The sequence below is a fragment of the Lepidochelys kempii genome, chromosome 1 (assembly GCF_965140285.1).
Source record: "Lepidochelys kempii isolate rLepKem1 chromosome 1, rLepKem1.hap1, whole genome shotgun sequence".
Lineage (NCBI taxonomy): Eukaryota > Metazoa > Chordata > Testudines > Cheloniidae > Lepidochelys > Lepidochelys kempii.
The window spans coordinates 120,610,120-120,634,183 of NC_136380.1; the positions used below are offsets into that span (position 1 = coordinate 120,610,120).

The window sequence follows — 24,064 nt, forward strand, 5'->3', positions numbered from 1 at the left end:
TTGACTAGGCACTGAAAGCTAGTGGGTTTTAGGGTGGGAGTGTGTGGTGGTGGTGGCGGTGGGGGGGGTTTGGATTTTGGAAAACAGTGGGAGAGAGGCCCTGGACTCAAGAAGTTTGAAAGCTTCAGCCCTTATGTATAGGACTGTTAATTTCTCTCTCTCAACTTTTGACTGAACTGTTTATCTGTCTGGCCCTTAAGCGAATTAGTGCTCTAGGCAAATAATATAATCCACACAGATGTACTAAATCACTCCCTCTCCTCTTGAATAAACCTCTCCCCTTGGAGTATCTCAAAGAATGAGGAGGAATAAACTTTCTAAATAGAGAACTACCGCACAGTTTTCAGATATGTCTGATTTCACACCGTAAACTCTGGATATTAGTTCAAAGGACTCTTGCTATCCCTTACAAGCTTTCTTATCTAACGTAATCTTGTACCATTATTTAACATGGAAAGCACCTTAATACCTGCTACAATAAATTTATTTTCTACAGTAGATGCCTTGTGTAATCACACCTTAGCAAATAGCTATAGTTCTTTATTTTGGCCAAATCCAAATCTTACAATTGATTCTGAAAACTTCCATGTGGGGAGGGAAAAAAATTCCATATGGGAAGACTGGTGAGAAAACAATATTCATACAGGAAATATTTGAATTCCAGACTCAGTTATATTGGAGAACTATTTAAACTAAGCATATAAAATGTTTTGCTGATGTTTGGTCTGATTCCATCTTGAGAGCTCCCATTTCTTCAAGTATATGCAGTTTTAAGTTCCTCATATTCCTTTGTATACTCTTGTGTTTCACGTACTTCTCACTTACTCAGCCCATGTCTTTGGCATTACCCTCTGCTGATTCAACCTTTACTGGTTTTTCTAAACCCAAAATCCAAACTGGGTAGTCTGATATTTTTTCAAAATATTTGTAAACCACCCAAGTCTGTGTATATGTAACCTTTTCTTACAGATGTTTTTAAAGGCAAGGATTGATCTAGGAAATTAACTACCTGGCAGTGGCATTAGAAGTTTGGAATTGCCAATGGCTGTAATAATGTTTTAAGAAGTCCTCTCTCTCCTGAAATTGTGTTTTTTGCAGCAGCACATAACCAAATAGTAGTTTATTTTACAATAAAACCTATGCTGTCTTGGGTAGCAAATTACATTGTTGTTTATCTTTCTGGCAAAAATATAGTTGCCTGTGAACTCTCTAGCTGTGGCCTATAGTTTTTATTTTTTCTCCAAATTATACTCTTGTCCTGCAGCAGTGTCTAGGGCAACTAATTTTGTGTAACACATTGGCTAAATTGTGTCCTATTTCCTCCTAGTTGATGGTTCGCATAGAGGATAAGAGCCCATGACTAGTGCTTGCTAATGGAGTTCTTAGTTTAGCTCAAATAGTTGAGGGCTGTATTTTTGGTGCTTGAGGTCTTGGGTTCTATTTCTGATGATGACCTGTAGTGGGGGGTTGTACTGCTCTGAAAACTGCTACGTGGCTATTCTGGCTTGGCTAGAAAATGAAAATATTTGCTTTTATGGCAAAGGACTCTTTGAACTCCCGAATTATAACAGAAAAGTTCAGACCCAAACAGTCGCTTCCATGGTTCCCATTCCCATAGACTTCTGATCAGCATGCTATTGAATACATACAAACTGAGGCTTGGCCTCAGGCATGCTCAGCAGTGTACCTGGCTCTGCTTCCAAGGTATTACTTATGGCGTACAGATAATGAGCTCAGTCCAATAGCTCTGCAGCCTCAGTGCCTTCTCCCATTTGTTGAGGGGAAGCTCAGTTCTCTTCACTTCATTCCCACTCAGCCCCTTCCAGCCCACCTTCCCTTTGCTGCTCTGCCTGACCTCATTCAGCTTGCATCCAGCTGCCCTCGTGTCTTGGTCTGGCAGTCAGGAAACCTGGGGTTGTCGCTTGCTCAGATAGCACTTCTACTTGTCCCAGACTTCTCTGGTCAGTAGTATTTTTTCCTGGCTAGTTTATTGGATATGCCAGTAATTCCTGGTGCTTCTCTGGAGACCCACTGGCTTTCTAGCCCCCTCTAGAGTATGCTGGGAGAAAAGCAGGCCTGATCCCATTCCCCGCTTGCAACTTCATGGTGCATTATCTCCTACTTACTTTATATCGGGGTGGGGCCAGTCCCCTTCTTTCCTCCAGTGGCCTCTCTCCCCTAACCCCCCAACAAGATCCTGGAAGGGTAAACTGGTGAGAGGGATGTACTTCCCCTCCCCGGTCACATAATCTCGGTGGAGGATAAATGCTCTGTCCCCCTCCTAAGGGGCGGCATGTTTGTGTACTTTTTGGTGATGCCCAGAATCTGCCCCTGCCCAAACTCCACCCCCACCTGCCCAAGGCTCTGGGAGGGAGTTTGGGTGGGGGAGGAGGTCTGGGGTGCAGGCCCTAGGCTGAGGCAGGGGATTGGGGTGCAGGCTCTGGGAGGGAGTGTGGGGATGGGAGGAGGTGCAAGTTCTGGGAGGGAGTTTGGAGATGGGAGAGGGTGTGGAGGGAGGGGGTGCAGGTTCTGGGAGGGAGTTTGGGACTGGGAGGGAGTGCAGGGGTGAGGGCTGTGGGGTATGGCAGCAGATGAGGGGTTTGGGATGTGGGAGGAGCTCAGGGCAAGAGTACTGGTGTAGGGGGTGATGGCTCTGTCTGGGGCTGGGAATGAGGGGTTTGGGGTGTGGGAGGGGCTCAGGGTGACAGTAGGAGTGTGGGGGTGAGGGCTCTGTCTGGGGTGGGGGTTTGGGGTGTTAGGCTCAGGGCTCAGGCAGAGGGTTAGGGTGGGGGGGGATGAGGGCTCTGGCTGGGACTGGAGATGAGGGGTTTGGGGTGCTGGAGGGGCTCAGGGCTAGGGTAGAGGGTTGAGGGTGTGTGTGGGGGGTGAAAACTCTGGCTAGGGTTGTGGGCTCTGGGGTGGGGCAGGGCTGGGGATGAGTTTGGGGTGCAGGCAGGATGCTCCAGGACAGGGACCAGAGAGGAGGACTCCCCCCAGCCCTTTCCCTCTTGGGAGCAGCAAGCTCTGGGGGAGGAGCCCCCCTTTTCCGCCCCCTCAGCAGCACACTCACCCCCACCACTGTCACTGCATGTGCTCCTAGGGCCTCTCTCAGGTCCAGGAATCTCGCTCGCCTCCCCCATGGTGGGTGCCGGGGGATGCTGCGTACGCCTCCTCCCCTGCTGTTGCCCCTGACTGTAGCCTCACTGGGGGTGAGGGATGGGGCTGCCTCCTTGCCCATCATGGGGCAGAAGCGGTGACTGCGGGTGGGGAGGGGCCACCTGTGCTGGTGGAGGGTCCCGCCGGAAAAGGGAAGGGTCTGAGGTGGAAGGGCAGGCTCAGAGTCAGTCTGCCCTGCCAATGGAGATGGGGAAAGGGGGCATTAGGACCCTGCGGCAGCAGTTGCTGGAGGAAGGCAGCATGGAGCTGCACAGCAGAGGCAGGGACGCTCTGCTCCGGGTGCGTGGGGGCAGCAAGGGAAGGCTGGAGGACACTCGTAGGAGGCGCGGGGTGGTGGCAGGTGGGCCAGTGGGGGGGACACCCAGCCCCAAATATTGGTGGAGCTGGGCCCCTGGGCTCTGAATATTGCTGGTGCCAAGGCACCATGGGCCCATATAACTCGCTGCCTATGCCCCTCTCTGTCTGTGAGCCTCCTGCCTCTCTGCATGCAGACACCACCTGCAGCAGGTAAGAGGAGCGGAGTGAACAGAACGTTGTGGACTGTCACCAGCTATTTGCCTAGCTGGTCTACATTGTGCCGTCTCGTGGCGCGAGGCTGGCATTGTTGCAAAGAAACAAACAAATCCTCAGGTGGCAGTTGACACAGTCCCCAGAACTCTGGCCAGAACGATGAATAGCCAGTATGAGTTTACCAAATCTAGAACAATGTCATCCAAATTAGGACTCCATACATGCTGTTTGAATGTCGTCTGAACAGATTTTACAGCAAAATATACTGTGAAATTAATGAAATACTGAGTTTGCAATTCCAGCTCTTGTATATCTCAACGCAGTACAATCTATTAATGTACCAGAAATTATCAATGAAGGCAATAAAAAGGGTAACAGACCTCTGGAACCGAAACAGTTATTTCACTAGAAAGATATCAACATAATCCTAGATCAGTGACGATATGAGGTATTACTGCACTCAGTGCCTGCATAATATATGAAATATTTGTAGCAAAATATTTTTCTTACCCTAAATACTATGATATTAATATTCTGGTACTTATAAATTGTTCTTAAATGGTTAAGCTAAGAATATTGTTTCAGCAGTGCACATATTTTATGCTATGTATAACAAACATTTAATTATGTAATATATATATGGGGGTGGTGGTTATTGAAGACTTAAGTACTGTTAAGGAAAAGTTAGCATATCTGCATATATGACTTTATTTTGGGCCGTATAATTCGTAACAGTACCAATTGAAAACTGTTGGGAAAAATTGCATTTATATATTTATATTAGTGCCATAAATTACACTGCATTAATCCCAGTAATAACAGCTGTGGAATATAGCTCCTTTGTTTATCATTGATTTTTTTACCAATTAATTGCTTCATTTGCTGGGTCAATTAGTTACAGTGGATGAAACTCAAAGAAATCACATATTTTAAGCTTGTCCTCTGGCATATTTATATGTGTGCATTTTTTAGACATTTAAAAATAAGTGTTGAATAATTGCAAGTTACAGAAGTGCCATGTAAAATGGACAAAACTAGTGAGACACTTCAACATACCTATGTCCCGATTCAGCAGTCTGTAGTCATTCAGCAAACCTCAATAGCAGACTAAACCTTGGGGTATACTTTCTCATGTCCCTAGTGCAGGGTCCTATTGCAGAGTTGTGGCCTACTGTATGCTAGGAAGACAAGGCAGTACCTGGATATAATGCACTAAACATATATGCAAAATTAAGAAAATAGTATCAACACATGATTCTATGATTGTTGGATTACTTTGTGATCAGAATAAAATGGCTTTATTAAATATAGTACATTAGCATATGGGGTGGTTGAAAGGAATCTTTATGGTTCAATTTATTGATTTTGCTGTAAGTCACGCTTGCATTCCAACAAAATGAGTGTCAAATTTCTGATTTACAAATGTATTTTTATTCATTTCAGTGCTTTTTCTCTGTATTTTCTCCTGTCTCCCCCCAGCTCATTCACATTATCTGTTTGCCCAGAAATGGACGGCAATTTGAGTGCCTTCCACATAAAACCAATAACCATAATGAAATCCTTAATGGACTTCATAGAGCATATGGCCTGCCTCCCTTGTGGTTTGTTTTGGTTGATTGGTTTATCAGTTTGTTACGGGCAGTGGGTTGAGAACTGCTGCTCTAAAAGTTTGTTCACGAGCTGGATCCCCTCAACCGAGAATGTTTTGTTACCAGCTCTCATGCAGTTTGTCCTGGGCTTCATGTGCTGTGCTTTGGCCCACAAGAGCGCAAGTGTCTTGGCAATTCATAGATAAAAAATTTGGTCTTGAATGTAGCTGGTCCTTGGCCAATAAATGTCTTGAATGGTCTTGGTCCATGAATTGCTTTGAAGGTTGGGACCAAGGCCTGAGACTGGCATCTGAAATTGACTGGGAGCCAGTAGAGAAACTGGAGCGTAGCCTGCTGTGCTTGTAGCAGCCTACACCATGGAGAAAGTGAGCAGGCTTTCATCTCTTTCTTGCATGATACAAGTGGGAAAACAGTGGGAGACTCAAGTTCTACACAACTGTAGATTTCCAGAGAGGTCCTATATAGCCCTGTACCCATGTTGTAAATCATAGAGAAATCACTCCATGAACGAGAAACTGCATCAGAATGTAGCCGCCATAGTTCATGGGAAAAAGGTAAAAATTCATTTAAATGATAGATACTGTAAGCTGTTTTTTGTTTTTCTTTTTGTGGTAAAATGATTGGTGGTTGAATTTCAAACTGTGTTGTAGCAAGACTTATGGTTTTAATTGCGTTGTTCTCTCTTCTAGTTGATGAAGATGTTTAAAAATTCTACAAAACAGAACATAACCATGCTTTTTGTTCTTTCTAGCTATTGTATACAGATCTTTCTGCTTAACGGGCTATTTATTTCTGTAATTAATATTTGCTTTCAGATGTAGGCGTACATATTTTGTATTAATGGAGATAGAACTAAAGAAATGGCAATATTTTGATCATGAGTAAATTAAATTTTAAAAAATGAGTCTGCTGCTTATTTTTCAGTTGTGAATACATACAAATTGCCTTCATTTACACAAGGAGATGATTAATTAAATGGCCTAAATTGCAGTTTCCAGTTAAGTGCTCCCAAATATCACAGTGTGGTTAAAATTAGTTTCTAGATTAACTGAGTTTTTTAAAGCTTCTAATAACTTTTGTAGGATGATCAAGAAGAAAAACAGTGTGATTTATAGGTCATATCTAAGTAGGTGGAGAAGGGTGTGGGAAAAGGAAGAAAACCACTTCCTGTAGTTTACACGGCACTTAGTCGAATTGTCAGTGAAAGGATGTATTGGGGGATTTCCACACTGCATGAATGTATTTGTATTCATTTTCTTTAATGCACTTCCTGCCCTCCAGCTGGTGGCTTCTTGCCACCTGCAGGCACTCAATTTTAGCATAATAAAGAGTAAGAATGATTGGTACCTGGCTGGGCACTATTGGGAGGACCTTTTTGGTTCATGGTAATCAAAACTCTTTTCAACGAGGGATCGTTGAGCCAATTAACAGTAGATTGGGGGGGGGTTCCCTTGATAATAGACAGAGGACCAATGTCTCAGTTAGGATACAGCCTCTTTGTGCTGCTCAGGTTGTGCAAAAAGGCTAGAACCTGGCCATAGTTGGTGGGTGAGAATTTTCGTGGTGGGGAGGTACTCTCAGTTGGCTTAAAACCACAGAACTGGTTCTTTTGCCCACTGCCCCACAAGTTGTCAAAGTGTGGGTCTGAATGCTTACTTTTACAAGCTTCTTGGAAAAGTGGCTTTCATGGTTCGTTGCAAATTAGTGAAATGGTCTCTGAGCATGGGAGTGTTCTTCCTAGGAAGCGATCTGAGAGAGCCAGTTACTTTTCTCAAAAAGAAAAGGAGTACTTGTGGCACCTTAGAGACTAACCAATTTATTTGAGCATGAGCTTTCGTGAGCTACAGCTCACTTCATCGGATGCATGCCGTGGAAACTGCAGCAGACTTTATTTATACACAGAGAATATGAAAAAATACCTCCTCCCATCCCACTGTCCTGCTGGTAATAGCTTATCTAAAGTGATCATCAGGTTGGGCCATTTCCAGCACAAATCCAGGTTTTCTCACCCTCCACCCCCTCACACAAATTCACTCTCCTGCTGGTGATAGCCCATCCAAAGTGACAACTCTTTACACAATGTGCATGATAATAAAGTTGGGCCATTTCCTGCACAAATCCAGGTTCTCTCACCCCCCTCCCAAAAAAAACCACACACACAAACTCACTATCCTGCTGGTAATAGCTCATCCAAAGTGACCATTCTCCCTACAATGTGCATAATTAAGGTGGGCCATTTCCAGCACAAATCCAGGTTTTCTCACATCCCCCCCACCCCCATACACACACAAACTCACTCTCCTGCTGGTAATAGCTCATCCAAACTGACCACTCTCCAAGTTTAAATCCAAGTTAAACCAGAACATCGGGGGGGGGGGGGGGAGGAAAAAACAAGAGGAAATAAGCTACCTTGCATAATGACTTAGCCACTCCCAGTCTCTATTTAAGCCTAAATTAATAGTATCCAATTTGCAAATGAATTCCAATTCAGCAGTTTCTCGCTGGAGTCTGGATTTGAAGTTTTTTTGTTTTAAGATAGCGACCTTCATGTCTGTGATTGCGTGACCAGAGAGATTGAAGTGTTCTCCGACTGGTTTATGAATGTTATAATTCTTGACATCTGATTTGTGTCCATTTATTCTTTTACATAGAGACTGTCCAGTTTGACCAATGTACATGGCAGAGGGGCATTGCTGGCACATGATGGCATATATCACATTGGTGGATGTGCAGGTGAACGAGCCTCTGATAGTGTGGCTGATGTTATTAGGCCCTGTGATGGTGTCCCCTGAATAGATATGTGGGCACAATTGGCAACGGGCTTTGTTGCAAGGATAAGTTCCTAGGTTAGTGGTTCTGTTGTGTGGTATGTGGTTGTTGGTGAGTATTTGCTTCAGGTTTTTATTTGCTTTACTTCTCTGATTCTCCAAAGCACATTGAACAGTAACAGCTTCTCTAGTCTGATTTGGCAGTGTGGTAATGGAAGCATTTATGAAGTCCTGACAGTTATTATAATTATGGTAGTTCAATCTTCACCACGACCTCCACCACCCCACAACTCCTTCATGGAAATGATGATAAATTCCTTGGATGGTCACAACCCCCGGCCATTTTCAGAAGTATTTTGTCCTTTCTTGGTTGGTCCACAAGTGCACTTGGAATGTAGTGCTCTGGTAGGAATGTGGTGATCTGCACTGATTTGACTGGACAGAACCGTTGCACCCACTTGTAAGGATCCAGACCTCAGTGATAGAGTGTCAGTGATTATGAGATTCTCTTTTGTTTTCTTCACACATGTAAGTCAGTGATAGAGATTCCTCCTCTGCCACTCTTCTCCCCCAATCCTGGGATGTAGCTCTGTGGCCAGAGCATGTGCAATGGCATAGAAATAGAGCAGAGGTTTTCAGACTGGGGCGCACCCCTGTAGGGGAGCACAGAGGAATGCTCGGGCGGCTATCTGTGATGCCAGCCCACGCAGTGTGGCTTGGGGAGGGAGTGACATGTCCACCCCCTTACTCACACCAGGTGGCCACCCAGCCTTGCATGTGTCTATTTTTGTCTGGGTTGGAGGGGGCGCAACCAAAAATTGTGGCTCAGCTCAAAAAGTTTGAAACATGTTGAAATAGACAGTTGAGAGAAAGTAGGGTTTCTTCTTTGGTTTCAGGTGGTGTTGTATGTGGAGTGGTCTCCTTCTCCTGCCTTTGTGTGAATTTTGGTTACCCTTGTTCCCATAATTATTTATGTATGGTGCATGTGCGGGGAGAGTTGGAGGAGAAGGGGCTAGGAAAGAAGAGGGAGTTTCAGGATGAAAAGGGATTGATCTTTGCTGACTTGTGTGCTGTTTCATGGGGATGGTTAAGCTGTTTTCCAGAAGAGTGTGAAGACTGAAGCAGACTAAACAGCTGTGAGTGATTTTATACTTGCAAAGTGACTGAGATGGAAGTGAGGATATTAGTTTCTGTTTGTGAAGGTCCGAATTTGGGGCACAGAGGTAACCTGCATTTCCTCAACATCATTCAGATTGTTGGGATGCATATCACAGTTGTGGAGTTGATAGTTTTAAATCTTAAGCCTATGGCATATGGAGAGATGCAGCCAAGCAGATAGTCCTTGGTGAGTGTTGTAGGGTTCTTGAAATGGCATCTGATAAAGATCAGCTTTTTGGAGCCTGAGTACAGGGGTGGTAGGCGGCGGTACTCAGTATTGCTCATATGACAGAATACAGTCTGTCACAAGCCTTTTCTGCACAATAAAAATGAGCTACTGCTGGCCATAGTGATAACAATGGGTGCTGCTGAGCTGATGATGAACATAGTGTGGCGGTTAGTGTGACAAAGGCAAACTGTATTCCGCACCACTTCAGAAACCATGGATGAAGCCTTCACTTGCAGCAAAAACATGTTCGGTACGGAGTCAGTTACACCCATTGTCAGCGATGGGTCATTTTTTTTCAGTGAACAAACTCATAATCTACATATGCGATGGCTCAATTTGCATGTTCCAGACTGGGTGTGGCTAGGCATCCTGACTGGATTATGTGTATCATTGGGGCCACTGGGTTTATTCGGTGGGACAGCGGTTTTGGGTAGCAGAAGGAAGCAACCTAGTCCATTAGTATTATATAAGCTTTAGTTTGGAAAGGATTATGCCTCCATTGATTTGTACCTGAACTACTTTAATAAAGCTGCAGCCTGTTTCTTTCCACCTAACCTCCTGTGCCTGTCCTCTTTTGGACCATGTCCTTAAGCAAGCTTGAGTAACAAGGCCTGGCCTAGTCCTACACTACAAAGTTAGGGCAACGTAAGTTACCTTGCGTCAACCTATTTGTGCATGTGTCTACACTCAAATTTGTCTGTGGCAGACATAAGCACCCTATTACAACAATGCAGTAGAACCGCCTCCCTGAAGAATGTTGAGCCATGGTCGACCTCCAGAGGTTGATGCAGCGCAAGTGTGGACTCTGTGTGACCTGTATAAACCCTAACAGTCCTCCAACAGCTGTCACACAGTGCCCTACTCCCTGTGCCAGTCACCTCTCTGGTTAAAATTTTAAACTCCACTGCCCGGGGGTCACAGAGACTGGAAGGCACACCCCTCCTGTGTGTGTTTTTGAAATGCCTTTTCCAGATTGCCCACCTTGCGTGAGCTGCCAGGTGTGCTCATCTTGTTGTGTGCCACTCTCCCAACCAACTAGGCCAACTCCATGCACTAGACACACTCCTGCTTAGAGTAGACCTAGATCTCTCCTTGGGTTGTGGGGGAAGAAGCTGTGCAAATACAGCTACAGACCAGACATAGAAAAGTGGACATCTATGAGCAGATGGCATGGGTGAAGCAGACAATGGGGTACAACTGGGATCAGCATTTGTTTTGCATGCAAGTGAAGGAACTTCACCAGGGATATCACAGGACCAGGGAGAACAATAATAGATCTGATGCTGCTCCCACAGGCCTGTTGCTTTTACAACAAACTGCATGTCATAGTTAGCAGGGACTCCACCTGCACACTGCAACCACTGTGAATACCTTGGAGGAGCCCACGACAGAGTCCTGTGGTGTGAACCGCGAGGAGGAGAGGCAGAGATGCAGTGGGGGACTCCAGCCATACGACAAGCCTGGACCTGTTCAAGACTCTGCCACAGTCTAGCCAGTCCCACCAGATGAGTGTGGATGAGCCTGGTGAAGGGGAAGGGACTTGGGTAACTTGCGTGCATCCATTTTTCCTTGCAAGGTTTAAACTTAGAGATGGCAACCAGCCTGTCCCCAAGTTAACAAGACCGGTATTGAGTTAACAAGACCGGTATTGCATCCGATGAAGTGAGCTGTAGCTCAGGAAAGCTTATGCTCAAATAAATTGGTTAGTCTCTAAAGTGCCACAAGTACTCCTTTTCTTTTTGCGGATACAGACTAACACGGCTGCTACTCTGAAACCTGACTTCTCATTGTTTTACTCAATCAAGAAGAGGTATGGGTGCAACAGAGGTAGAGTTTGCCTCTGCTTTTTATTTACCTGTAGGATTGGCGGTGGGGGGAGGGGGGGCGGAGGATGAGGATATGGTGTACTTCTTTATGTACATAGGGATGTCCCTTTAATTCTCCTGACAGATTTCAATGCAAATTTCATGGAGATACTCTGCAATCTTCTCCGAGGGCTTCTAGGGAAGGCTGCCTTATTTCTTCCTCTGTGGTAGGGCACTTTCCCATGCCACTGTGCAGTGAGTTTGGCTGGAGTCGTAATAAAAAGGCTAGCAACATATGGGTCTGGGCAGCTTCCAGATGCCAGTCGCAGCTGAGCTCTGTGCGTTTGTTACCCTGAGGAGTGAGATATTGGCTAAAATCACCACCGCTTGTGGAAAATAGTGTCAACATCCAGTGCCGTTGCCCTATGTTAGTACCCATGGAATAGGGACTGAAATTTCTTAGCTTCATGCAACGGAAAATCCTTTCCTCTCCTCACTTTTTATAAGCTATATTCACCATGGCTGCGGCTGGGGAGCAGTGCCATACTGAGGTGCTCCAAAGCTGAAGTCTCAATAAGCGGGTCTTATCAGAAGTGTTTATGACAATGAGGGAAAAGAATTTTGAAACTTATCTTCCCCTTTCTGTTGTGATTGTAAATCCGGTTGTGATACTGGCAAACCAGATGCTAGTTCTTGCCCAGGCTACAGGCATTAGCTAAGAACTGACAAACTTATAGCTAGAGACCAGACCAGTTCACCCATGTGTTAGTTTTGCTCAAAACAGGTATTAGTCTTATAAGAACGTATTTAGTGTTCAGCTTGGCTGCTGGTGGGTGCAGAGCACCCACCAAATTTTTCAACGTGGGTGCTCAAGCCCCGAAGCACCCATTTCTGTCAGAAATGACAGAGACCAAAAAGTGCCGCGTGGGTTTGTGGGATTTTTTTTTAAAAAGGTGCAAAAATTATGGGCTATGGATGGGATGAGGAGATGGAGAAAGTTGCATGCTTTGAACTTGACCCTTAGCTCCCAGAGGTCCCTAGTTAAGTCATCTATATCCCATATTGCAAAAATTTTGAAAAGGCATTTCGCCAGACAGCTATGCATGGCACAGTGGGGCTACCTATGGCGCAGAACCAAATAATGTACACCTCCAAGCAATTATACACACTTTAGCAGCTGTATGCTGATGTAACCACAGTTTGCGCCAATTACAATTTGTAGCACAAACATGGCCTGCTTGGACTCTAGTAAAAAGCAAAAAATATAGAGTGCGGTTCTCCCAACCCACTTTCATCATAGTGTGCCCTTTGCAAGATGCTTAAGTATGGTGGGATTTTCATACTCCTTTAAGTTTAAAGTTATTTAGTTCTCTTTTCTGCTTTTTAGGGCCTTAAATTTACTCTGGAGAAACTGAACCACTAACAAATACAAACCTCCAGTTATCCCATGATGTATTTATAAATAACTTGTTTTCTCTTTCTTTTTGCAATGCTTGTTTCCCGCCATTACAAAGTATTGTAAAAATTGTGGGTTTGAGTCCAGACTTAGCTATAGAAAAGCAAGGGTAGTATGAAAAAAACAAAAACCCACCACTCACATTCTGACAGTTATATACTTACAGCTTTTTAGACTTTTGTGTAAATATTTTAGCATATTTTTCTTCCTGTTGTCTCATCCACTCACCAAATGCTGATTTGAAATCAGTCCCCCTTAGTGTTAGTTTGTTACTCTTTGTTTCTGTTATGATTGGCTGTTGCCCTTGCTAATTTTGTTTGGAAGTAAGCTGTCTGTCAAACTTACATGCTTTTGCTAAACCTGTTGCAACGCTTATCACACAGCAAAACTATGTGACAACTAGGAAGCACATATGCAGCTCTCTAATTATAAGGGAATGGGCTACAATTAGGAGTACAAATGCAATTATTTGATAAAATACAACTTTGAAATGGTGTAAGTCTTCATAAAACTGTAAGTGCATGCATTTATAAATACTACTGTTTATTTTTAGATGTGACCTTAAATCTGATTTTAAGAAATGCAAAACAACACTGTCTCACAGGAGGAAAACAGCCCTCAGTGAGTATGCTCTGTATGAATTTTCTATGAAATAAAAATGTATCACCAAGTGGAATTTAAAATTGTTTAATTTGTAATTTAGATGAATAATCAAGGGTATGTAAGGTTTCTGAAAATGATCATATTTGGTATTTTAAATAGGAGTTCTTCAGCTTGAAAACTAAGATAATTTGTCTTTCAATTTTGAATATTGATCTGTTTTAAGGGCTCCAACAGTTGCAGAGGTTTTGGCTGGAGAAGTGGCAGTCTCCTTTATCTGCCCAAGCTGTTTCTTGACCTACTGTCATAAGAACATATTATTTATCCACAAAATTAAAGTATTTGTATGATTTGTTCTTTTATGGCACTGAGCCTAGATCCCTCCATATATCTCTTGTGACAATGTTACATTCCACTAGAATGCTGACGTTAACAGAGTTACCAGTAAGAGACCATTTTATATACAGAAGCAGTCAGCTAAAATCTAATACTCAAAGGAAAACAAATTGGGGGAGTGTGAGGATTTGGAAGCTGGTGGAGAGTCATGACAGATCTCCTACTTGAGCAAATCTTGTGAAATTAAATACTTTTCTATGATGACTGCCTCTTTATTAACCATCAGATGAATTAGAAGAATTGGAAAACTATCTGCTTCAATTGCTTACTGTCATGCTATGGTAAGAGTATAGTTCGTTATGATGCATGCTAACACTTTTGGGGATGAAGTATGCAAGTCTCTCATCTTTTGGTTTACTGATTTAATTAGTGTTCCTTTTTTCACTTGGAACTGATTTACATCACTTCATTGATTTATAGGCACTTTCAGTTGATGCATAAATTCTTATGTGCAAGGAATGCTATTCATTCTGAATTGAATTATAGGGTGGCCCATCTGCTGGTTCTGGGAGCAGATGGTCAACAATTCCTTCTCTCAACTCACCCCAAAGTGAGTTTCCTGTTTTAAAATTTAGTTAGTTCTGTGCTCACAAACGTTGGCCTTATTATTTGTCTCATAATCCTGTAAGGAAAAAAATATCTCTGTCCAGAGTGGTTGAAAGGTTTCATGATAGAATGAAGTGTTATAGAGGCATTAGAAGCAAGAATAATGCGTGTGTGGTCACAGTCACTACGTTTCCATTTGTTGTATTTTTCTTCTTGTTCTTCTTAGTTGGAAAGAGTTGCCACAACAATGTTATGAAATATATAGAAAAGTTTCATAACTGCAGTGTTAATGTAACTGAGGGAGGAAGGAAACCTTCAAATTAATCAACCTAATCAAATTTAGCAGGCCTTAGATCATACTTTTCTCTCCTTGCCTGTACTGGCCCACATCTTTCTTTCTGGCACCATATGGGGAAGAAGATCACAGCTCCCTTGTATTTATCTTGTCTAATATGCACCGGGAATGTTGGCATTATTTTTATATATTATTGGACTAATTCATATCATGTTCAAGGAGTTCAACAGCTTAATTGTGCATGAAAATCTTTCCTCTTCCATTTTAAAATTGTCTGCAGTTGGAATGTGAGTTATAAAATGTAATGATTATTAATATTGTTAATAACTTGCCTGATGGTAATGAGGTTTATTAATAATTAATCTTTAAAAACAACAGGGTACAATGCTGCACAGTAAAATATCCCTGATCTGTCATATTTTTAGGTTTATACCTTTTTTAATGGTGGTAGATTCTAAAATGGAAGAGTTTGTTGACTGCTAACCACAGCATTTCCTGTCTTCTATTTATATTCTGCTGGCCATTCTCCCTCTGACCTTATCTATTGTCCTATTTCTACAGAAAGAGGCCACATCAGACAAATTTACTCTCAATCCCCTGGGGTTATGAGAACCACCAAACGTCATTAAAGATGTAATCACTTAAGTTAACACAGCAGCTGCTCTCTTCCCTTTGTCTAATAGAGATCAGGGTTGAGAGATACCTGACAGAAAAGCCTTTTTTGCAAGTTGTACTGTATTTAGACAGTTTTCATTAAAAGTCCTACAGAAGCATGAATCATGTGAATTGTTACCTTGCATTTTACCAGCATTTAGCTTTCTATCAGAGTTACTTAAGGTAATTTTAAATCTATAGATTTGCCACTGTTACAGTGAGTTGACAATGGTCATTTTAATTTTGTTTTAGTTATGCTTAGCACGGTGATATTGGAGGATTAGCGACTGGCGACAATCTGCTCCACTCTCATACTTCGGCAAGACAAATCACTAACGTCTAGCAGCAAGAAGAGACGTGTTCTTCATGACAAAATGACAGCAAGAGAACACAGCCCCCGCCATGGTGCAAAATCCCGCACTGTGCAACGGGCCTCCACTATTGACATTGCCTCTGACATGCTAGGTCTGTCTCTGGCAGGTAAGCACCTTTGCATCATCTGGTGCCTACATATTCCTTTCAGACATACTTACATTATTATTTTTTCAAAATCTTTGTTGTTTTTTGGAAGTTTTAAACATTCCTGTTTATCCTCAGTGCATGCGATGGAGGGATTATCCTGAAATTCAAATACCAATAGACTGCCTTTTAAAAACTTATTTTGCCCTATTTTATAGACAAGGAACTAGAAGTGGCAGCAGGGAGGAGAAGGCTAGATTAGGCTAGATCTTCCATGATCATTGGACAAGCCAAAGGAAAACAAAGCTCCAGAACAAGGCTCAGAGATGAAGAGGATGGGAGGAAGAGAGGAAGTGTGAATGTGTGTGTGCGAACTGTCTGGGTAACCCGCACTTTAGGCATTGGGTAAAATCCTCAACAGCATCTAAGTAACTTAAGGCCTGGACGACACTTGAATGTGATCCCAATTTGGTTAGGGATGTGATATTTTTTAACTGATATGATTATACTGGTACAAGCCCTAGTGTTAGCCATTATAAAGGTGCCTTATAGTCATATAGCTGATTCCCCTTCCTGTAAGGGGATAATTATACTGGTATAAGCACACTCATACCTGTGTAACTACTTCCACCCTAGGGGAGTTAAACCATTTTAACTATGTCAGTATTGAAATGGTTCCACTTTCTAGTATAGACAAGGCTTAATCTCATTTAGGTGCCTTTCAATGAGATGTAGGATTCTAAGTATTTGTTGCTTTTGAAAATGGGACTTGGGCTCCTAAGTCACTTAGGCACTTAAAAAAAACCCATAACCATTGCCTTAAATTTTTTTAATCCAGTGGCTTTGCAGGTGTTAAAGATGTAATATGTAAATATTTTAAAATAGTTTTTCAAGCTTCACTGAATTAAAAAAAAGTCACATAAAATGTTCTATAGATTCCCTAAAATGTTTCCCCTCTCTAACTGTAACTTCAATTCAAGAATTGTATGAGAACAATGGAGAGTTAACCTTTTACTAATTTTTCTGCTCTACAGGAAACATCCAGGATCCAGATGAGCCAATTTTAGAGTTCAGCTTAGGTCAGTAGTTTTTAATGACACTTTTTAAAACCGTTTCTGGTTTTCATGGGATTTGCTGTTGAATATTTTTTTACCAGTGTTGATCTGGAAAGGGCTACCATACAAATAAGTGTTGAGAGGGATATGCACTTGCATTTGTATGGAGCTTTCCCTGCTTTCTGTAAAAGGGTCTTGACAGATAGCATGATAGGCTGGAGTGAACCAACTATGCTATACTTTGGAAGTCTATAGGTTAAAACTTCTTCTGTACTTTTAGATTTAATGAGTTCGAGATTGAGATTGTTGCTTCAATCTCAATTTGTTAGCACTATGAATCTTTAAGAAAATTACACACCTGCATAAATGGATGACAAATATTTTAGGACAGAATGTTTTCCAGTGGTTATCCACTGCCAGTTATACATTCTTTCCTGCAGTCACGTGGTTAATATGAGTCCCAGAAGTGTCCTGATTTCTAACATGGTTAAAAATGTGGCTGGTTGAATGACTTTGGACAAGTTATTTTGACCTCTTCGTGCATCAGTTAACCTGTCTGAAAACTAGAAGAAACGCAGCTTCTCAATGAAAATTCAAAAGTTCCGTTTGTGGAGCACGTTCCTGGCTGAGTAACTAATTTACAAAAGTTTGAAAGCTTTATGATCTGACAGTGGTTTTTAAATGAAAATTGGAAACCAGTAATAGGTATGTTTAATACTGAATCTGAATCCGTGTGTTGTCATTCCACAGAATCTGAATTACTTATTTTTTTATGGCTTCAGCTACAGTCTGATAGATGAGCAAAGAAAATAAAAAAGTATTCAGCACTGCAATACTATTTAGGTTACATCAAGAGGTTGCCTAGCACAGACAAATTTTAGAGTTAATGCTGTACATCTAGTCACCAACTTTCAGTCATAATGTGGACCATGGTGGGGAAAATGTAGGCATAATCATACACGCAGTGTTTTTGTAGCTGTGTTGGTCCCAAGATATTAGAGACACAAGGTGAGTGAGATAATTTCTCTTAGTGCAGGGGTGGGAAAACTTTTTGGCCCGAGGGCCACATCTGGGTATAGAAATTGTATGGAGGGCCATGAATGCTCACGAAATTGGGGTTGGGGTGCAGGAGGGGGTGAGGGCTCTGGCGGGGAGTGTGGGATTTTTGCCTCTGTCTTCACTAACAAGGTCAGCTCCCAGACTGCTGCGCTGGGCATCACAAAATGCGGAAGAGATGGCCAGCCCTCTGTGGAGATAGAGGCGGTTAGGGACTATTTAGAAAAGCTGGACGTGCACAAGTCCATGGGGCCGGACGAGTTGCATCCGAGAGTGCTGAAGGAATTGGCGGCTGTGATTGCAGAGCCACTGGCCATTATCTTTGAAAACTCGTGGCGAACCGGGGAAGTCCCGGACGACTGGAAAAAGGCTAATGTAGTGCCAATCTTTAAAAAAGGGAAGAAGGAAGATCCTGGGAACTACAGGCCAGTCAGCCTCACCTCAGTCCCTGGAAAAATCATGGAGCAGGTCCTCAAAGAATCAATCCTGAAGCACTTGCATGAGAGGAAAGTGATCAGGAACAGCCAGCATGGATTCACCAAGGGAAGGTCATGCCTGACTAATCTAATCGCCTTTTATGATGAGATTACTGGTTCTGTGGATGAAGGGAAAGCAGTGGATGTATTGTTTCTTGACTTTAGCAAAGCTTTTGACAAGGTCTCCCATAGTATTCTTGTCAGCAAGTTAAGGAAGTATGGGCTGGATGAATGCAATATTAGGTGGGTAGAAAGCTGACTAAATTGTCGGGCTCAACGGGTAGTGATCAATGGCTCCATGTCTAGTTGGCAGCCGGTATCAAGTGTAGTGCCCCAAGGGTCGGTCCTGGGGCCGGTTTTATTCAATATCTTCATAAATGATCTGGAGGATGGTGTGGATTGCACTCTCAGCAAATTTGCGGATGATACTAAACTGGGAGGAGTGGTAGATACGCTGGAGGGGAGGGATAGGATACAGAAGGACCTAGACCAATTGGAAGATTGGGCCAAAAGGAATCTGATGAGGTTCAATAAGGATAAGTGAAGGGTCCTGCACTTAGGACGGAAGAACCCAATGCACAGCTACAGACTAGGGACTGAATGGCTAGGCAGCAGTTCTGCGGAAAAGGACCTAGGGGTGACAGTGGACGAGAAGCTGGATATGAGTCAGCAGTGTGCCCTTGTTGCCAAGAAGGCCAATGGCATTTTGGGATGTATAAGTAGGGGCATAGCGAGCAGATCGAGGGACGTGATCGTTCCCCTCTATTCGACATTGGTGAGGCCTCATCTGGAGTACTGTGTCCAGTTTTGGGCCCCACACTTCAAGAAGGATGTGGATAAATTGGAGAGAGTCCAGCGAAGGGCAACAAAAATGATTAGGGGACTGGAACACATGAGTTATGAGGAGAGGCTGAGGGAGCTGGGATTGTTTAGCCTGCAGAAGAGAAGAATGAGGGGGGATTTGATAGCTGCTTTCAACTACCTGAAAGGGGGTTCCAAAGAGGATGGCTCTAGACTGTTCTCAATGGTAGCAGATGACAGAACGAGGAGTAATGGTCTCAAGTTGCAGTGGGGGAGGTTTAGATTGGATATTAGGAAAAACTTTTTCACTAAGAGGGTGGTGAAACACTGGAATGCGTTACCTAGGGAGGTGGTAGAATCTCCTTCCTTAGAGGTTTTTAAGGTCAGGCTTGACAAAGCCCTGGCTGGGATGATTTAACTGGGAATTGGTCCTGCTTTGAGCAGGGGGTTGGACTAGATGACCTTCTGGGGTCCCTTCCAACCCTGATATTCTATGATTCTATGATCTGGGGTGCGGCCCGAAATGAGGAGTTCAGAGTGCGGGAGGGGACACTGGGGTGGGGCAGGGGGCATGAGGGCTCCAGCTGGGGGTGCAGGCTCTGGGGTGGGGCTGAGGATGAGGGGTTTGGGGTACAGGAGGGTGCTCCAGGCTGGGACCGAGGGGTTCGGAGGGTGGGAGGGAGATCAGGGCTGGGGCAGGGGGTTGGAGCATGCGGGGGTGGCTCAGGAGTGCAGGCTCCAGGCGGCACTTACCTCAAGCAGCTCCTGGAAATAGCAGCATGTACCTCCTACGCAGAGGCACAGCCAGGCAGCTCTGCTGTGTGCTGCCCTGTCCGCAGGCGCTGCCGCATGCTACCCCGTCCACAGGTGCTGCCCCTGCAGCTCCCATTGGCTACTGTTCTCGGCCAATGGGAGCTGTGGGGGTGGTGTTTGGAGTGCAGAGGAGCCAGAGGGGGGGACATGCTGCTGCTTCTGGGAGCCGTGTGGAGCAGCCCCCCGACCCTGCTCCCCGGATGGAGTGCTGGAGCAGGGCAAGCTCCAGACCCCGCTCCCCAGTGGGAGCTTGAGGGCCAGATTAAGATGGCTGGCAGGCTGGATGTGTTCCGCGGGCCGTAGTTTGCCCAGCCCTGTCTTAGTGGATCAGCTTCTGTTGGTGAGAGAGACAAGCTTTTGAGCTTACACACTGTGTAAGCTTGAAAGCTTGTCTCTCTCATCAATAGAAGTTGGTACAAAAAGAGATTTTACCTCATCACCTTGTATCTCTAGGCACAATGACGGCATTCCAATTGGAGACAACATGGATTATCAGCCTTAATACCAAAGTTCTGTTTAGCTATGTATGGAAGGCAATCACATACAAAGTTTTTGGAAGGAGATTCCTCTTCCGTGTCCCCCTCCACAGTAGTTAAAATAATGGCTTTGTAGGTGAATGAAAGGACAATAATTTTGTTAGAGGAAATAAAGTTCCCTCTTGTTTTGATGGACCATCATCTACTTCTGTTTACAATGCAGACACATGGCTGGTATTCAAGCACTCCCAATGATATCCTTGAGAAGATACTATTGATCAAAGAGTTCAGCAGAATGCAGGCTTATTTCATGCACACCGTGCCCATGAGCTTTCCACTGGAGAAATACCCCCTTGTGCCATTATGAACAGTAGTGCCTGAGGGGAAGGGTGATGGTTGCACTACCAGCCTCTCACAGTGGTTCTTCTGGGGGAGACTAATTTTAAATTGCAGCTGGGACCCCACAGCACGTTCCAGTTTTGTGTATGTTCTATCTTTTGTGTGTGTAAAAATACCCACATTTGCATATGCATAGTTGGTAACTGCAAATCTGACTACCTGATCTTTGTGTGCAGTAGTTTTTTGCATGCACAAACGTGAGTGTTGTACCTATGCACAAAACAGAAGCATACTGAAAATTTGGCCCTTCATCACTTGCCCACTCTTTGTATTATACATGTTTATGAGAGCTGTAGAATTTTGGACAATGTCAGAAAGACCATGACTTTAAAAATTATATTCTTAAACCTCTAAAGTTTGCAGTGAGTTGCTCACACCATCGCTAGATCGAAAACCAAATACTTTTGTCGCAGTGAGTGTCACTACACCTCCTCAGGCATTCTGGACAAAGCATGCACAGACAGAGATTATTGAGGTAAGTGGTGGTATATTATTGCTCTTGATTTAAGGTTGAAGCTAGTATAAGGAACATTTATTTCAACATACATCACACTGCATTAATATTACTTTTTTCTTGTTTATAATCATAGGGAACAAATAATCCTATCTTTCTAAGCAGTATTGCTTTTTTTCAAGACTCTCTTATCAATCAAATGACGCAAATCAAACTTTCTGTGTACGACGTCAAAGATAGATCTCAGGGAACAGTAAGTGCACTTGTGTATTCCTTCATAATCCTTCTGTCATTTCTGTTGCTCTAAATTAAACCAAAGCTCTGGATTTTCACCTCATGTACGATGAAACCTGTTCTTACATTGGGGCCCCCTGCAAAGCTCTTAATTTGGTGTGTCCTACACATTTAAAGGCTGAAATATGCCCTACACGTTTAAAGTGAAAGGTGCCATCTTTGTGGCACTCTGTTCTAAATTAGAATGATAGTCTCTGTTGGCCTCAAATTAGAGTTGTGTGAAATTTAAAAAAAAAAGTGTTTTGAGGGTTTTTATATGAAAATTATTGCAATTTGGCTGTGTGTAATTCCACAAACCCCAAATTTTGCTTCACAGTAATTTTTTCTTTACAATTGTTCATTGAAAACAAGTGAAAAACCTAAGAATCTGCATGCAAAGCCATTTTCCCTCAAAATTGGGCCTATCTTAGGATAATTTTTCTCAAAAATGAGCCCACTTTCCAGTTCTTGATGAAAACTGGGGGTGGGGGGGAAGCTCCATGATTTTTGAGTAGTTTTTAATTTCAGTATGAACACTGTGCATCCTCTTATTCAAAAACACTTAGCACTGCCAGTTTATCATTGCTTAGCAGCATATGGAGTTCCACAACATCAAAATCCTTGCAACCTTCTGACACCTCAGTCTTGCTTTTCAAAAATTCCTGAATTGCAAAATAGAGGGTTGTTTCTGAAGCAAAAATGCCAGAAGATGCATTCAGGAAAGCAACCATGCAATCTGTTTTCTGACATAAGGATACTCTGGATCAGCCCTTGAATTTATATGCCTGAGGAATTACTCATTCTCTGTTCAAACATCATCTCAGTAAAGGACAGCCTGAAGTGAATGTTATGATTGACACTCACCCTCTGACGTGTGTATTACCTACTAACAAACTGAAGTCCAAGAAAAAGTAATAACTTCGACCCAGCTCGTCCCCTTCTGCAGAAGAATGAGCAAAAGAAAATTTTGGAGAAGGGAGTCTTCAGATGGATTCTCACACTGAAGTTCCCCCCACTCCTGGCGTTGCCCCATTGAGAGGGTGGGGTTTGCTTCCTCATAGGAAAATCCATAGTTTCAGACCCCGCCTTCACTCTACAGGTGGCCAAGGTGAGGGGCCCTGGCCAATTCAGGGCCCCCTCAGGAGCGCTGGAAACTGTGTAGAAATGGGGGGCCACCAGCACCAGATTTGTGGCCCACCCCCTGCTCTTCTTCTTTCCCCAGAGTCCCTGCCTGCTGGGTAGGCCAAAAGCCAGAGCCACGTTATGGTAAGAGCCGCCCCAAGGAACCTCAGCTGCTGTGGGAAGCCCCGGACCCTCCACCTTCCCTGGGCGGTGCCAGGGTGCCTGAGAGTTGCCCCCAGCCCATGTCTTCGCACCCCAGGGCATGCTGCCCAGGGCAGAGGGAGGGCCTGGGGCTCCCCACAGTAGTCTGAGTTCCCCGGGGAGCTCTTATCATGGTCTGGCTCTGGTTTTTGGCCTGGCCAGGGGGCGGGGCCTTGGGAAGAGGAGGAGCAGGGGCAGGGCCCTGTGTAAGGTTGCCTGGCGTCCGGTTTTCGACTGGATTGCCGTGTTGAAAAGGGACCCTGGCGGCAGTGCTGACCGGGCTGCTAAAAATCCAGTGGGCGGTGCAGCGGGGCTACTGCAGGCTCCCTGCGGCTCCTGGAAGTGACTGCCATGTCCCTGTGGCCTGTAGGCTCGGGGTGGCCAGGGAGGCCGGGCACCATGGCCAATGGGAGCTGCGGGGGTGGCATTTGCAGGCGCGGGCAGTGCACAGAGGCCCCGGCCCCTCTGCCTAGGAGCTAGACATGTTGCTGCTTCCGGGAGCTGCCTGAGGTCAGTGCCACCCAGATGGAGCCTGCGCCCCCTCCTGCACCCAAACTCTCTCCCAGAGCCTGCACCCCCTGGCACAGCTCAAAACCCCCTCCCGCACCTCAACCCCCTGCCCCAGGTCGGAACCCCTTTCTGCATCCCAAATCCCTCATCCCCAGCCCAGAGCCCACACCCCAGCCAGAGCCCTCACCCCTTCCTGCACTCTAACCCCCTGCCCCAGCCCAGAGCCCCCTCCTTCACCCTGAACCCCTGATTTCTGGCCCCACCCTAGAGCCCTCTCCTGCACCGCAATTCCCTGCCCCAGCCTGGTGAAAGTGAGTGAGGGTGGTGTAGAGTGAGCAACAGAGGGAGGGGGGATGGAGTGAGCAGGGGTGGGGCCTCAGAGAAGGGACAAGGCAGAGGTGGGGACAGGGGACAGGCAAGGGTGTTCGGTTTTCTGCAATTAGAAAGTTGGCAACCCGAGCCTCGTGGCAAGGGGGTATTGAGGCCTCCCCCCACCAGGAAGGTGATCAGCTTGCCCCTGCTGCTGCTGCTGTGCACCTGCCTGAAGCTACTATGCCCATGGTAAAAAGTGGGCAGGGCATGGCCCCGTGGTTCCCCCTGGTTCTGGTGCTCCTGGGTCCAAATGTGCTTTGTGCCCAGGGCCTCACTAAATCTTAATCTGCCTCTGTCTGCACTGGCTCTGGCCCCATTGCCTGTTCTCCCATGACTCCCTGGCGCTGTGGCTCCATCAGGGTATCCCATGACTCGACTCCCCCTATCTGTGGC

At 44.6% G+C, this 24,064-nt stretch overlaps 1 protein-coding gene across 18 annotated transcripts in view; it reads left to right on the forward strand.

Moving 5' to 3' along the window:
• INPP4A (inositol polyphosphate-4-phosphatase type I A) overlaps positions 1 to 24,064 on the forward strand; it is a 198,043-nt gene that overhangs the window by 110,276 nt on the left and 63,703 nt on the right. For 16 of the 18 annotated variants that reach the window (XM_073352748.2, XM_073352639.2, XM_078853884.1 and 13 more), the window contains 5 exons: positions 13,267 to 13,334; positions 15,457 to 15,684; positions 16,698 to 16,742; positions 21,096 to 21,214; positions 21,330 to 21,446. In XM_073352748.2, coding sequence (XP_073208849.1) covers positions 15,579 to 15,684; positions 16,698 to 16,742; positions 21,096 to 21,214; positions 21,330 to 21,446 — 387 coding nt within the window. In that variant the 5' untranslated portion in view covers positions 13,267 to 13,334; positions 15,457 to 15,578. Of the gene's footprint in view, positions 1 to 13,266; positions 13,335 to 13,935; positions 13,991 to 15,456; positions 15,685 to 16,697; positions 16,743 to 21,095; positions 21,215 to 21,329; positions 21,447 to 24,064 lie in introns of all 18 variants that reach the window. The other 2 variants (XM_073352666.2, XM_073352688.2) reach the window with 2 other exon arrangements.